Raw genomic sequence first — 15,321 nt, 5'->3', positions numbered from 1 at the left:
GCGCAGCTAGAGCATTGCAACCAGGAGGAGGGCATCGTGATGGCAAGGGTTGGTGGTGGTGCAACCCTTGTGTGGCCCATCACCATCACGTGCAGTGGGAAATTTCTGAGTTTTTGTTTTTGCTTTTCCTTTTTTGCCGCTCTCTGTTGCTTTTGTAAACATGCGCCGGCGCACTGAACGAGAGCAGCAACATACCTACAACAATAGCGGCAAGGAAGGGTGTCTATGTGTCTGTGTATCAGTGAGTGAATGTGTGCGTGTATGCGTGTATGCGGGGGTACATTTCAGCTGGGACTTTTGGTTATGGCAAAGTGAAATGCTTTGATTTCGTTGATTGTTCGATCACACGCCAACTGACAGCGAACGCAGCTGGTTCATCTCAGTTTTTAGCAGCGGACAACACGACGAAACGAACTCGTTTTACGAAAATTTTAAACAAAGATTAACTACGTATTTTCCATAATATCCTTAAATATTATTAGTTGATATAGTTTGGTTTCTTTTTTTTTTCAAAGTGCAAATTGACAAAAATCAAAAAGTGCCCTAAAACGTGACTACATTTTTTTTACTTCTCGTTGTTTTTTGACTTGAAAAGTTTGAAAAGAGAAAAAAATAAAACACATCAAATTGTTTATTGGATTTTGGTACTGTATTATTGTATTCTGGACATCGATAAGATGTTGGAATTCTATCCAATGCCCACAAATTTGAATCCAGTTGGTGGCAGTTTGTATTCACTGCAACAGAATCATGGCGGTGCGCGATTTTTGGATAGTCCGAATTCGGGTTCAAGCTCTTGCACCAATAACAACAACAACAACAACAACAACAGCAACAGTAATAATAATAATAACATAAGCAGCAGCAATATCATAAGCAGCAGCAACAACAACAACAATAATTTGCACACCAGCAACAACAATTTGGCAACAAACATTTCCGGCAACAACATTCACATCAACAGCAACAACATCAACAACATCAACAACATCAACAACAACAATAACCCGGCAGGAACAGCTTCATTAACGGCATCCGTAATTTCCGCCTCGGCCACGCCAGCATCAATTAACAGCTGCCCAACGCCCACAGGACATAGCCCCAACAGCGGCAACAACAATAACAACAACAACAACAACAACAACAACAACCATAGCCCAAACTCCTCCGCCTGCAACACATTAACAGCTGCTGCTGTTGCTGCTGCTGCTGCTGCTGCTGCCGCTGCTGCTGCTGCTTCTACTGTGGCATCATCATCAACAGCGCCAACAACATCATCGTCATCAGCAACCTCTGCTCCAGCTTCAGTCGCCTCCACATCATTAGCCGGAGCTGTTGCTGCTGCTGCTGCTGCGGCTGCTGCTGGTACAGCGGCAGCGTCTACAGCTGCGACGACGGCGTCGAGTACGGCATCGAAATTGTCTGCCGATTGCAGTGGACGCACAGGTATGTTCCAAAAGTATTTTGCACCGGTAGTTAAGGCATTTACCGGCTCGTACCGTTTCTGGGGTTTTCACGTTTTTCGTTTTTGGCATACTTGCGTGTTTGCATTTGTGTGTGTGTGTGGGTGTGTGTGTGTGTGTGCGCCTAGTGGCAGATCTCTCTGATAGCCATCATCCTCTTTCACAAAAGGTTTTCACAGAGATGTGCGTGAACCAGTCTCTGCCTGCGTCTCACCATGTCCTCCCTGTCGTCCTTTTGCTATCCTACAGCCTCGCTATAACCAAAGTTGGCCCAAATTATTTTTGTGAAGTTTGCGTGTGATTTTCTAGGTTTCTCTTGTCGGCGAGAGGGCGGGGAAGGTTTTTCCCCATTTGCCTGGACTTTAATTGCGCCCGGTAAAATCTTTGATAATTGAAGTTTAAACAACTTATTAAAGGGCGAGCGATAAATAATAAAATTTGTAAACAATTGTTTGGCTAGATGGTTGGCACTTGGACTAGGTCAAATAGTTTTTACTAACTTAAGAGTTATATTTCAAATTTCTATCACTGAGGATTCTAATTAAGCAAAGGATTACCAGATTCAATAGCTATTTCTACTGGCTGATCCCTTGAGACAAAATATATTTATAGATTAGATTTAAATAGTGTTGGAAAATATGTTTAAAAACATTTGATATGAGCTTACATATACATATATATTTACATACAATGATGATTAGTTTATAAAAGTTATACTTCAATGCAAAGAAATATGTCAAATTTACAGTAAATATTTAAAATTGTCACACTAAACCAAAATGATGCAAGAAAATTAGTCAAAAATTAGTCACAGTTCACATTTGATTGCGTTTTGAAAAGTTTTTACAAGAACCGAAACGCAGTAGGATCAATATTTTGAAAGACGCTTAATTATTGAAATTTAAAATGTTTACCTAAGTAATTTTTAATAAATTCTATTATGGCTTTTTATTAAAATTACTAGATTATTACTTTCAAATAAAATATTGATATTGCCCAAGGCAATCTATTATAATTTTAATGAAGTTCCACTTAAGTCAATAATTCTTTGCACACGTTTTTCTATTTTGTATTTAATATGTTTTTTTGTGTTATTATCAATATGTAATTAATTAATACACATGGAGGAAAAAGGTTTTTTTGTTTTTTTTCCTTTTGAGGTAAATGCAAATTAAAACCGAATAACCAAAATGCAAAAACCAAAATTGTGGTTACCAAAGCAACACAAAATTAAATAGGCATATTGCACTTTACTATTGACAAAATATCAAAATAATAATTGGTCAAAGTTGGTTAGTCAGTGTATGGCGAGAAGAGAGATGGGGAAGGGGGAAAAGTGGGGGGGGGGGGGGGAGGAGAAGAAAGTATTCCCAAAAGTATGAACGCAAGTTTACCGCAAAATAATTTTGACAATGAACCTGAGCCAGAGGAGATGATGTTGTGCAACCAATAAAAGGCTATTAAGGCATGTGTGGAGCACTCACACAGAAACACACTGGCCACACACCCACACACACATAGGCGTCCACTGGCAGATACACTCTTCAGCGTAGCCTCAAAGTAGGCAACAGTTTTTAGCAGCTGCAACGAAAGTGTTGCTGGAAAACTTTTGCAAAATTTCTGGCCAAAATGCAAAGTGTGCAAACAATGTGTGTGCGTGTGTGTGTGTGTGTGAGACGATGTGTGTTTGTGTGTGCTGCAAACGCAGATATCGTTGGAACTTACAAACCGAAACCAAACTGGATGCCGTGCTGTGGTTGGGGCAGACTTTTCACTACAAACTACTGCACACACACACACACACTCTACCCCCGCACATAGACACATACTAACATATATATGTACGTACAAATATGTTTGTTTCCCCCCTTGAAGGAACACAAATATTTCACGCATACAAACTCACATATAGCCAGAGAAATGCTTTTTGCTTGCTGCTAAACTTTATATTTGCATATGAAATTTCTATTAATGTTTGGCTTTTGCCATTTGCCATTTGCTGAAATGCCAGCAAATAGTTTCCGTTTCCGGCCTCGGTCTCCATCTTCAACTCGGCTTGCCAATCATCTCTGTATCTCTGAATTTGAATTCAACGCTCTACAATTTGCCCCACGAAAGTGGGTGAAATCAAGGAATTTCATAGCTCTGTGTATGTGTGTGTGTGCGCCACACTATGGATAGAGAGGAGCAAGGACAAGGGCAAAGGGCGTTAGGTGAGCTAGACCACGGAAATGAACACACTCAGTGTCAGGTGTGCGTCTCAGCATTTCTGGTTTCTGCGGTGTTTAGATAAAGACAGTGGAAGTGTTAGAGAGAGAGAGAGAGAGAGCGAGAGAGAACAAAGTCATTGAAACTATGCGCCATATGCATAGCTTTGTGTCACTTTCGCTGGCTTTAAATTCTGCTGCCATTTAGGCCAGAAAGTAATTAAAGCTCTGTTACCAGACCCAACCCACACCACGACCCAACGTTATGAGCTGTCAGTCAGTCTATATGCCAAAACAAAAATCTCCGTGCCACGTGGACTTGGTGGACTAACTAATACGAGCTCCCAAATTTATGCCAAAATTTTCGTTATTTTTTGTTGTTTTTTTCCTCCTTCTTTTAAGCGTTTTGTTGAGCTGTCTGTCAATTTATCATCATAGACCAGCGCTTGCCTGTCAATATGTCAATAAATTTGGGTAACGGGATACGAGGTACGGGAAGCTATTCGCTGATAAGCCCAAAACTCTATCCAGATAAGACAAAATAAAATAAACCCTGGGTTCTCCCCCTCCAAAAAAAAAAAAACTTTGGTTCTGCTGTTGGCGTTGCTGTTTTTTTGGTTTTTGTGTTTGGCTCGTTACTGTTCGTTGTCTATTAGCTGGTTATATATTCTGTTTATCATCAAGTTGATTTTGGATTTATCTGCTGTTTAATCTATGTATTTGACATGAGTGTGTGCCGCACTTGTTTCAGCTGTTTGCGCTTGTTGTTTGTTGATTTTTCGACAAGTTTTTTTTGTTTTTTGCCAGATCGTGGGTCCTCGAGTCTGGAATGAAGAGAAAAAGAGGAGGGTCTGGGTGGGAGGAGGACATATACAGGGGCAATCAATTAGAGAGTCTCTACTCAATTGCTTTTGCTTTGTGCTGCAAAAACTAAAAGTGCACCCATAGCCACATACATACATACATACATACACACATTTTGCACAATACAATAAATGCCATAAATCTCTGATTAGATTACACAAACGAAATGTCAATGCAGAAATAGCAATATTGCATTCAACAATGGCCGAGAAGTGTTATGGCTGTATCTATGTAAATTCAAACTTCTAAAAAACCAACAACCAACATCACTCCTCGTTACCCTTTTGTTCTTTACAAAGGGGCTTTATCAAATGATCCATGGCCATGTCAATTCGGCAGCAAATGCAAAAAAAAAAGAATCGTCTCTTATCAGCAGTTCGATTGGCTATGCCACACAATAGAAAACTAAAGTAACAATTCCATAGAACAAAAAAAGTCATACAACTATCTTGCAAGTAGTATCAGACTCTTGTATACCCTAGACAAGTGGCAAGTAATTATGAAATTGAGTATTTAGATTCCATCTAGTCTTGGCTAGTTCTTAACATAGATCTCATATCCTAATGAATGTTGGTTCAACTCACTTAAAAACATTTACTCTCCCCCAAAAAAACATAGCGCAAATTCGCGTAAAAATTCTCTGCAAATATATATTCGCATGCATTTTGGCTTAGGGTTAGAGTACCATGGGTTACCATGGCTGTGTTGCTTGTTGTCAACTTCACGCTGCACTCACTGGCTTAGCTCTCAAAGCCCTGGCGCCCCTTCACTGCCACTCCTAGCCCCACACACACACACCCACACCCACACACACACATCATAGCTGACACCGCTGCCATTGTGCCATCCATAAATCATGCACATTTTTCTGCCACTGAGCCACAGCCATATAATATAACAGGCTCCACCTCCTCTGCTCTTCCTGCTCCTCCTTCTCCTCCTGTTCCTCATGGTGCTTCATTGCCAGTTTGGTGCTCAGCTCCTCATTTTTCAGCTGCTTCCATACATTTTTCGTGGCGGTCGTCATATATAAAATCGGTATTTTTTTATGTTTACTGCAGGCAGCTTTTGTCGTGTTTTCGGGTACTACTTTTTTTTTTTTGGTTTTTTATGACTGGTTTACAGTTTCAAGAGTTTTGCTCTATACGCCATGGGGATTAGTGGTGTTTGCTGTGCGTGTATGCGTTAGTGTGTGTGTGTGTGGGTGTGCTTGGTATTAAATCAAGTCTGCTTCTAAAAATTTTTAGAAGTCGAATTTAAATTCTCGTTACTTTTCTGTTTTATAATGTGATTGATTATTTCAACTTTGTGCGTGGAAATTAGGATTCTTTTGATGGTTATGATGATGTGTCTATAGCATTTACTTTTTATTTTATATTTGTATGTATATGTTTTTATATACTTACAATGTACATATATGTACAAACATACGTACATACATATATAGAAAACTTTACGTTTCAATTACGCATCAACAAGCTATCAATACAAGCTGTTGCTTGAACTGAGATGGCGACAGATAATTTTTCTTTTCCTTCGTTTTTTTTTCTTTTTTCTTTTTTGTTTTTCGCTTGTTTTTTTGTTGTATCGTATTGCCAGCACTTATGATTGTCAAAATACAGTTCGAAGAGTGCCAAACAATGAGCACAAAAAGCCAAGAAATGATTCAAACAAAGACGTAGAGGAAGAGGGGATCAACTACAAACTTCTGTTTGTATCCTTCAGACATTATTTCAATGTGTTGGTTTCTAGTAATAAACTTACGTAAATTATTGATTCATGAGAAATTGATACATGGTATTTAGGCGAGCGAGATATGGCAACTTAGAGGCGAATCCTCTGAAAGGCTTTGAAAATTTGACCCTCTTTGGTGTGAAAAATGTTGGCTACACCTTTGGGGAAAGCATCGTCTCGCAGCATCGGGGGCAGCACATGCCATGATAATTTTGCAGCAACATATGCTGCCATCACGTATACGCCACGTTCTCCCATAACATTGGATGCGGGAATAATGTGTACGGTTTACGGTTCTGAGGGTTTACTTTACGAGGCATAAGCTAGCCATAAACGTAGTTAAATCGATTTTATAACTCACTCACCCCTCTATCTCTCTTTCTCTCTCTCTGTCTCTCTTTTTGTCTCTTTCTCTTACTCTCTTTCTCTCCAGAAGTTGGTCACATCAAATGCGAAAAGAACTACGAACTGTGCGAAGGCTGTGGCCAAAAGATCCATGACCGTTATCTAATGAATGTGGGCGAAGCCAATTGGCATGAACAGTGTCTGGCATGCTGCTACTGTGGCATGCAACTGCATCACACCTGCTATGTGCGCAACTCGAAGCTCTATTGCAAATTGGACTACGATCGCTTGTTTGGGGTCAAATGCGCCGCCTGCTGTCATGCCATACTGCCGCAGGAGCTGGTGATGCGTCCCATACCTAACTATGTCTTCCATCTGCCCTGCTTTGTGTGCTATGCCTGTCGTTTGCCCTTACAGAAGGGCGAGCAGTTTATGCTGCGCGATGGCCAACTATTTTGCTTTCGGCATGATCTGGAGAAGGAAATGTTTCTGGCCGCAGCAGCTGCCCAGCATTGCGGCTTTGTTGGCCTGGACGAGGAGGACCTTCTGAGGCCACGTGATGGACGACGGGGACCCAAACGTCCGAGGACGATTCTAACTTCCCAGCAGCGCAAACAGTTTAAGGCATCGTTCGATCAATCTCCGAAACCGTGTCGCAAGGTCCGCGAAGCTTTGGCCAAGGACACGGGACTGTCGGTGCGTGTGGTGCAGGTGTGGTTCCAGAATCAGCGTGCCAAAATGAAGAAAATTCAACGCAAGGCCAAGCAAAATGGTGGCACAACCACAAATGGGCGTGGCAATGGCAACTCCAATGCAGCCGATGACAAGGATACAAATGAGAAGGAGGAGAAGTCCATTAAGCAAGAGCTTGGAACGGAAAGTGGCAGCTATCTGGGTGGGTTGGACAATGCTTTTGCCAGCCAACCACTAAACCCCAATTTGCCCTTCTCTCCGGATGGTGAGTAACCTAGCCCCGCCATTACTCCAAAGCAATCTCATCAAGCTAATCGCCCCAATCTTTCCAATCTTTTTAGATTATCCAGCCAATTCGAATGACAGCTTCTGCAGCTCTGATCTTTCGCTGGATGGCAGCAATTTCGATCAATTAGATGATGATGCCGACTCGCTATCGCTGAACAATCTGGAATTGCAATCGACCAGCTCGTCGGGCAATCAGCATTCCCATTCACACTCTCACTCGCATTCCAATCCGCACGACATGTTGGCCAATTTGAATACCAGCCTGATTAATCCAATCGATAAGCTATATCTCATGCAGAACTCCTACTTTAGTTCGGAGCACTAGACATGAACGTAGAAATAATCGCATCGTACGAATTTATTAGCGGTCGGCTCCAAATACCCCCCCTCCCTTAATTGTATAACACCCTTTTGTCTGGCAGGGGTGAAGGGGCAGCTGTTACTTTACACTTAATGCATAATTATATTTGAATTTTTATTTCCTTTTTGTTGTTTGTTTTTTTTTTTTTTTTTTTGCAATTGGGATCGGTCAAAATAAACAAGTTGCAAGAAAGAACAACAAAAAAATAAAAGAAAAATAAAAAAAAATAATTTTTACATATATACTTATATATGTATATATGAATTGTGATTTTCTAAGCTAAATGAATTATTAAGATTCGTGCATAATCGTATATGAGGCGTGGCAGTATAATTTATTGTTAGATTTGTGTAAGGCGAAATCTGAAAAAAAGGAAAAAATATGAAAAGTAAAAACATAAAAAAAAAAAACAGCAAACATTCAGAAATATATAATACATATGTATGTAGAGTAACTGTCAATGTGAAACCATTTTGTTTGTAAATAGTTTTAAACCAAAAATTGTTATTAATTGTAATTTAAAAATCAATAAATATTGTATTAGCAAGTGCAATTTTATTTGTTTATCCTTACGAATGAAACGAAAATCCGACTGGCATTTTTACCCATTGCGCATTGCGAATACAAAAGGTTTGTCTTTTCAATAATTTCCTTTTTTGTTTACACCTACAACATATTTAAGAATGAAAATCAAGGAATTTTATTGAAACAATAATAATATTGGAAGCAACCAACTTTTTGTGTTGATCCAGACGGACGGATGGACGGGCATGGCTATATGAACTCGTCTCGTCGTGCTGATCAAGAATATATATACTTTATATGGTAGGAGATGCTTCCTTCTATGCGTTGCACACTTCTGACCAAAATTAATATACCCTTTTTGCAAGGGTATAAAAAGAGACAGAAATATTTGACAATTGCTCAGCTTATTTTCGAAAGTATCTAGTACTTTCGGCTAGTCGGAAGCAATTCACATATTTTTGAGATCCAAGAAGGCCTGGGATGTTTGTAAAATTCGACCTGGTCAAGGGGGTACAGTACTTCAATCATTCTACTTCGTAAACTCATACAGTCAACATCAAAAATAAAACAAAAACTGTTTTAATTCTGAATATTAAAAAAGAGAAAAACAAAAGTGAAAATATGTTGACTGTTCAATTGATCATGCAATCCGGAGAGGTTAGTAAACGTGAGGATATTACTTTTCATAATCGTGACCAAGTGTTCTTTTCCAGCAATTGGTTATGAAGCTCCCGATCTCAGCCAGTATATACGAACTTAAGAGAGAGCTGCAGAGTCTTCTCAATATTCAGGAACCATTGGAGATTTGTACTTCTGATGTAACGTTGGCCGATTCAGTTCTTTTAACGGAAGTTGCTGGTCCAGGCAACAACGAACAAATTAAGCCGATTGTGTCTTGCTATGAAGGCAACAATTTTGTGTGCTTGATACGATTTTCTCTTGAGGCCGAGGATATCGCGCTTCCACTAGTCGATAATTCAGTGTCAGACTCAAGTATCGAAGTTAAAGTTGAATCTGAAATGGAAATGGAACCGGATGTTACAACTGGTCAGCATCCGCCATACATGAACATCCTGCCAGAGAAGAGGCCGTTTATTGTGGTAGTTTCTTCATGCGCAAAGAACTTTTCCGATCTGTTCGAAGGGTTCTTTGATATACTTTTGCGTTTCGGAGACGTTCGGAGCTTAGATTTCAATGATGTCACTCCGGTCGCTGAATACCATGGCCGGCTGTACATCGCAACGGCCAACGAAGAGACAAGGGAATGGGTGGCGAGCAGCGTGTGTTCTATAGGGCTCTATGAGGCCGCTGGTTTTATAGACTTCCTGCACCTGACAGCGGCCAGAGTTACTTGGCCAAAGGTAGAGACTTGTTTGCTGCGAATTTTCACGCTCCTCGAAGAGCAGAACTCTGATATAAAGACGGAGAAGTGGGCTGTCGTGAGCCGGGAATATGTACCCCCTACAGTCACAAATATTTGCCCCAATGAACAGGTTGACATCTGGATGGATGCGGACAGTGCGGATATCATCAAGGAGAGATTCAACTGTCTTAAACTATGTTTTTGGACGATCGTATTCGAGTTTCGCGATTAGATGACTTTTATATATTTTTATTTTATCGAATTTATATTTTGCAATTTTAAAAAAAAGTTACGATTACGGCAGACTCGTTTGCCTACCGATTATTCTGATTGGCAACGGTCAAATAGTTTATCGTAACAGAAAAATAATAAAATATAATAATAATTTATGGACGTTGCTTTACTACCGAAACGTTGCCAAGTGAATTTTCAAACTCACTGTTTTCCCCCGATCGTTGGTATGGGAGCTATATGATATAGTCACCCGATCTTTATCAAATTTGGCATAGTCGTTTATATGTTTAATAATCTCACAAATATTAAATTTCATGACAATAGTTTAGAAAATAACGAAGTTATTGAGAAAAGTCACTGTTCGTGACTTTGCCGTTTGTATGGGAGCTATATGATATAGTGATACGATCCGGCTGAATCCAAGATATACAACCCCTGCTGTATATACAAGCCTACATGCAAAATTTCAACTCAGTAGCTTTAACGGTCCAGAAGGAGTTTGCGTTGATCCAGACGGACGGACAGACGGACGGACGGACGGACATGACTATATAAACTCGTCTCGTCGTACTGATCAAGAATATATATACTTTATATGGTCGGAGATGCTTCCTTCTATGCGTTGCACACTTCTGACCAAAATTAGTATACCCTTTTTGCAAGGGTATAAAAATAAGTTATATTTACAATTTTCAATATTTGTCCTATTTAGATCTTTGTTATGCACCTGACAAAGACTCGACGATGCACAGTGGTTGAATTCGCTAAAGTTACAGCGCTAAAGCTTTTAACTTAACTTTTAAATTAAGTTATCGGTTTGAAATTTGGAATATTTATTTTTAAAAAAGTGCGCTTTGGTTCGACTCATTGGTTTGAGTTCGAACACATGTCTTGGTTTTTAGTTGGAGCTTAAAAGCAAAAAACTTTCTAAATAATGAATATAAAATAAAAGATGAGAAAATAAATTATTATGCCATAATACCTAATAGAATTATAAAAGAATAATGAAAACATATCATAATTTTCATTTAGGTAGGGATCAAAGCATATAAAACAAGTCAAATTTGTTTACATTTCCGTGACTCTTTTGAATTTCGAGCCCCAGTCAACTGCACAAAGAAATAGTATAGAAAAGAATAATAAGTCTTCAAAATTTTAAATAACTATAAGCTTAATTATATTGTTCTAATGGCTTCTTTTTGTGTGTTCTTAAGCTAATAACAATTTCTTGCCTTTGGCCAACAAAATTTTGCTTTATCTCTATACCCTTCAATTTACTTTTGAAAATTTACAAATACTATATGTGATTTGATTGATTTGGGAAAAAAAACCATATTAAAATTGTTTGAAATAAATTATGACAAAAATAAGGTACTTCCGGCTGGCCCTTAGGTTCTCTTACTTTGGCCTTAGGACTTTTACCCAAAATAGTGGGATCCAAAAAATAAGGGCAGTTCAGCTTCAAACCAGTTAGTACAGCTTCAAACCACACTCACGGGCGCACCAAGCGGGCTCTTTGCTAGCGCGCCTATCGGCAACGCGCTATATACTGGTAGCGGACATCTTTCCGGTGGTCTGGCAGCACTGTGGTTAATCGATAAATTTGGTATAGGGCACAAGTTGCCGGTGTGATTACCTGGCAACTCTAGCGCGTCAATGACAAGAAAACAAACGCGAGCGGAATGGTAAGAAATTTGTTAAAACATTCGCAAATTATTATAGAAACACATTTCCGCAGCTTTTCTATTCATTCTTTAAATCTCTGGTGGGCAAAGAAGTCGTCGTCGAGCTGAAGAATGACCTCAGGTGAGCATCATGTGTTTGACCAAACGTTTGTCAGAAGCGTAAAACATATCTTTTCTTTTCTTGCAATTCCAATGACATTCCCAATCCGTGTGCAACAGTATATGTGGAACCCTGCATTCTGTGGACCAATACCTCAACATTAAGCTGACAGACATCAGTGTGACGGATCCCGACAAATATCCGCACATGCTCAGCGTTAAGAATTGTTTCATCCGTGGCTCTGTTGTCCGCTATGTCCAGCTGCCCGGCGATGAGGTGGACACACAACTGCTCCAGGATGCGGCGCGTAAAGAGGCGGTGGTTAGCACGCGATAGGTGGATGCCCTGGGGTAGGTCCTTGATGTCCTCATGAGCATTTTTCTTTTAAGCCCATGCATTTCTAAGTGAATTAATTGATTTGTGAATAAGAGAAATAGAAACTGTGTATATGGAACATGTATTTATCTTATATATATATATATGTATCTGCTTATATATATTTAATATGGTGGAGATGATGGCATCTACGCTGGAGCACCCAACTCATCATGTGCAGGCAATCCATTCGGGCGTGTTTTCTTTACGGGCCATCAATTTTTGATGAGTCAAAGTTGAGGTTGCTGCGACTACTAGACTACTACAACTCCAACCCCTGGACACAACATACCCCCATTGCCCCCGCCTAGCATTTAATGACATTGCCATTTTATGTTGTTGTTTTGATGTGGCTCGGAATCATTATTGGGCTACGCTTGAATGGCAAATGAGGATATATATATATCCGGTTCAACTGAAGATATATGTAGGTCACACACACAGCATCCGTTTAGTTGGCGACAAGCTGATAACGGCCGGGCCAACGGCAACGCCAACAGCTCCATAAATTTGTATAATTGTTGTAATGAAATCCTCTACATCTTGTCAAAAGGAATCCATTGATGGTCACATATGTGTGGATTTCAATGGTTATATATGTATGTACGTCTCCATTTTATATAATTCACGTTTTACGATTGTTCTTTCTTATTACCATGACCCCGTCACCCCCCTCTCCAGACACACTTGATGACAAAAGTTACTATACAGCACAGTGGAGTAAAAATTATTCTCTCAAATTTCATAAGCAAGAATCCATGAAACAGATCTGATCTCCTTTTCATTCAACTTTTCGATTTCATATAGTCGAATCAGTAATTAGATTGATTTTCTTTCGATCATCTTGATTTGAACACTAAAACCATACGATTCAAGTCTTTAAGTTCTTAAAATGTATTGTGATTACTGTCCAATCTTTTGCGCTACGACTGATTAGACGTTTCTTCATAACTCACCAAGTTTTAACTCAATTCGAATGAATCGAACAAGCATAATGCTTAGAAAAACTGTAATTAAAATCGCATAAGCTACTTTGTTGTATTTATTTATATCTAAACTTGCAAGAGTATGTAATGAATAGATATTATGCTATCATTTTCATGTAAAGTATAATTCTTATCGACCAATGATAGGCTTGAATTGAAGGCTTGAACCCACCGTGCAATATCATTCAAGTCATTGTGCGTAACGTCGCGGCATGGGGGAAGGGCATTGTCGAGTAGAGCTGCGTCCGAGTTTGCCCAAGTAATAACAACAATGACAGTCAAAGGTCCATTTTGGCTTGTCCTCCTGGTTATGCCATTGAGGCAACCATAAAACTGAGAAAACAAGCGGAATTCGTTTGTGTTTAATTTCGACTCCCAACTCATCCGTTTATATCAAATGTGGGTCGTTAAGTGTGTCCTTTATGTTCCATTCTCAATTGGGTTTTTTGAATTTTGTTTTCTTTGTGTTTTGTATGTACTCAAAATTTGGAATACTTATTCGGAGTAAGTACATACATACATACATACGTAATATATATATTCTTGTGTGTTGACTGCTGGGTGCTTAGGGCATTTAATTTTAAGATTGCCAAGGCGGTCCTTAAATACTGGACAGCTGCCAGCTTGGACAAAACGCACAAAATATAAAAAAAAAAAAAAATAGAAAAAAGAAAACCAAATCACACCATCACAAAAAAAAAAAGAAATTGTACGTGTCGCTCCCAGTCTGCTGTTCGTCTGACTGCGCATAATTGAGTGTCACTGAGTCCTCGGCGGGGGTCGCGAATAATAAGTCGAGTCGCGAATAAAAATAAACTTTTGCCAACTGCCCCCTTCGACCTGCGAACCCGCCATATCTTTTCAAATTTTGGTTTGGCGCACACGGTTCCCATTACTTGTGGTAATTTGAATCCGCTTCCTGCAGCGACCAAATAACAAAATATTTCGTAGCATACATTTGAGCGCATTTTGAATTTGCCATGCTTTGGACGCTTTCTTTATTTTTGCATTTGAAACCATACTCTTGCCGCTTCTTCATTTACTTCTGCTTTTCCTTCGTCATCACTATTATCATCAGCATCCGCCTAGGCTACGGATGAAGAAGTGAGAGCCTATGTATTCTACATTCAAATTCGTCGTCGTTGTTGCCGTCGCCACCGCCACCGCCTGCTTTAGGCATAAAATGTCTAATATACTTTGAGGGCGGCCGTGTGTATCGGGCGTGAGCTTTGCTGGATTTATGAGGTACTGGCATATACATTGGTAATAGGCCTAGGCGGCATGGGTTAGAGCTGATGAGGATGGTGGTGGAGAGGGGGGAGGCGAGTTATTGGGGCTAGTTCATGTTCATCATCAACGTGTTGAGCTGTGCGTAAAAAGTTGTCGGTCGTAAAGTTTTTTGTTGTAATGCTCATTCAGTTTTTATTAAAAAATAAACTATACAAATTTTACACAGATTATTTGTACATAAGTACACAATATTCATATACAAATACAAAATGTATGTAGGATATATTATAAGTAGATATATATGTATATACATTCTACTATACGGAGTACACATTTATATATTTTATGTTTAAAAACCATCTAAATTTAGGAATTTATTTACAATCTACAGAACAAGACCTTAAATCTATTCACATACAAATGTATGTAAGTTTCTTTGTATGGACTAATAGTAACTTGGAAAATTAATTCTAGAATCCATGTTAATAATTCTATTTCGAAAAGTCAAAGTCAAACTGTAAAATGTGGTTATTAAAATACAATTAGATTAGTTTTCCTGTAATACCATCAATAAAAGTGTGTATATTTCTTTTTGGACTATTTGAATTTTATACTGGACTGTTTGAAATGTTTGTATAGTTTTGACTTTGTTCTGGGTTTTACTGTTTTAATTTTTGTTTTTTTTATGTTTAGGTTTCCTCTGTGTGTGTGTGTGTGTGTGAGTGAGTGAGTGTAAGTCTGAGTGCGTGTATGGGATATTTAATGGAATTTTCATGTTAATTACATTGTGTTTTGGTTTCCCATTATCATCTGCCATCTTGCCTTTAGTCTGACCTCGACTCTTTCGCATGAAAGAAGCCATACATAC

At 39.1% G+C, this 15,321-nt stretch overlaps 3 protein-coding genes across 3 annotated transcripts; all 3 read left to right on the top strand.

Moving 5' to 3' along the window:
- The first annotated feature begins 642 nt into the window (after positions 1–642).
- On the top strand, positions 643–8,047 carry LOC6645200 (LIM homeobox transcription factor 1-alpha). The gene is given in 5 exon segments (XM_023177484.2): positions 643–905; positions 908–1,002; positions 1,043–1,446; positions 6,702–7,571; positions 7,648–8,047. Coding segments are annotated over 5 exon segments (1,869 nt in total). The 5' UTR covers positions 643–677; the 3' UTR covers positions 7,920–8,047.
- Positions 8,048–8,961: 914 nt separating this feature from the next.
- On the top strand, positions 8,962–10,228 carry LOC124460644. The gene is made up of 2 exons (XM_047011889.1): positions 8,962–9,137; positions 9,194–10,228. Exons 1-2 carry the CDS (start codon positions 9,102–9,104, stop codon positions 10,073–10,075), a joined length of 918 nt encoding a protein of 305 aa, XP_046867845.1. The 5' UTR covers positions 8,962–9,101; the 3' UTR covers positions 10,076–10,228.
- Positions 10,229–11,686: 1,458 nt separating this feature from the next.
- On the top strand, positions 11,687–12,316 carry LOC6645199 (U6 snRNA-associated Sm-like protein LSm2). Its single transcript, XM_002068173.4, has 3 exons — positions 11,687–11,762; positions 11,816–11,883; positions 11,982–12,316. Exons 1-3 carry the CDS (start codon positions 11,760–11,762, stop codon positions 12,196–12,198), a joined length of 288 nt encoding a protein of 95 aa, XP_002068209.2. The 5' UTR covers positions 11,687–11,759; the 3' UTR covers positions 12,199–12,316.
- The last annotated feature ends 3,005 nt before the right edge of the window (positions 12,317–15,321 follow it).

Source organism: Drosophila willistoni (assembly GCF_018902025.1).
Source record: "Drosophila willistoni isolate 14030-0811.24 chromosome XR unlocalized genomic scaffold, UCI_dwil_1.1 Seg143, whole genome shotgun sequence".
Lineage (NCBI taxonomy): Eukaryota > Metazoa > Arthropoda > Insecta > Diptera > Drosophilidae > Drosophila > Drosophila willistoni.
This window is presented reverse-complemented; position numbering and strand designations above follow the sequence as displayed.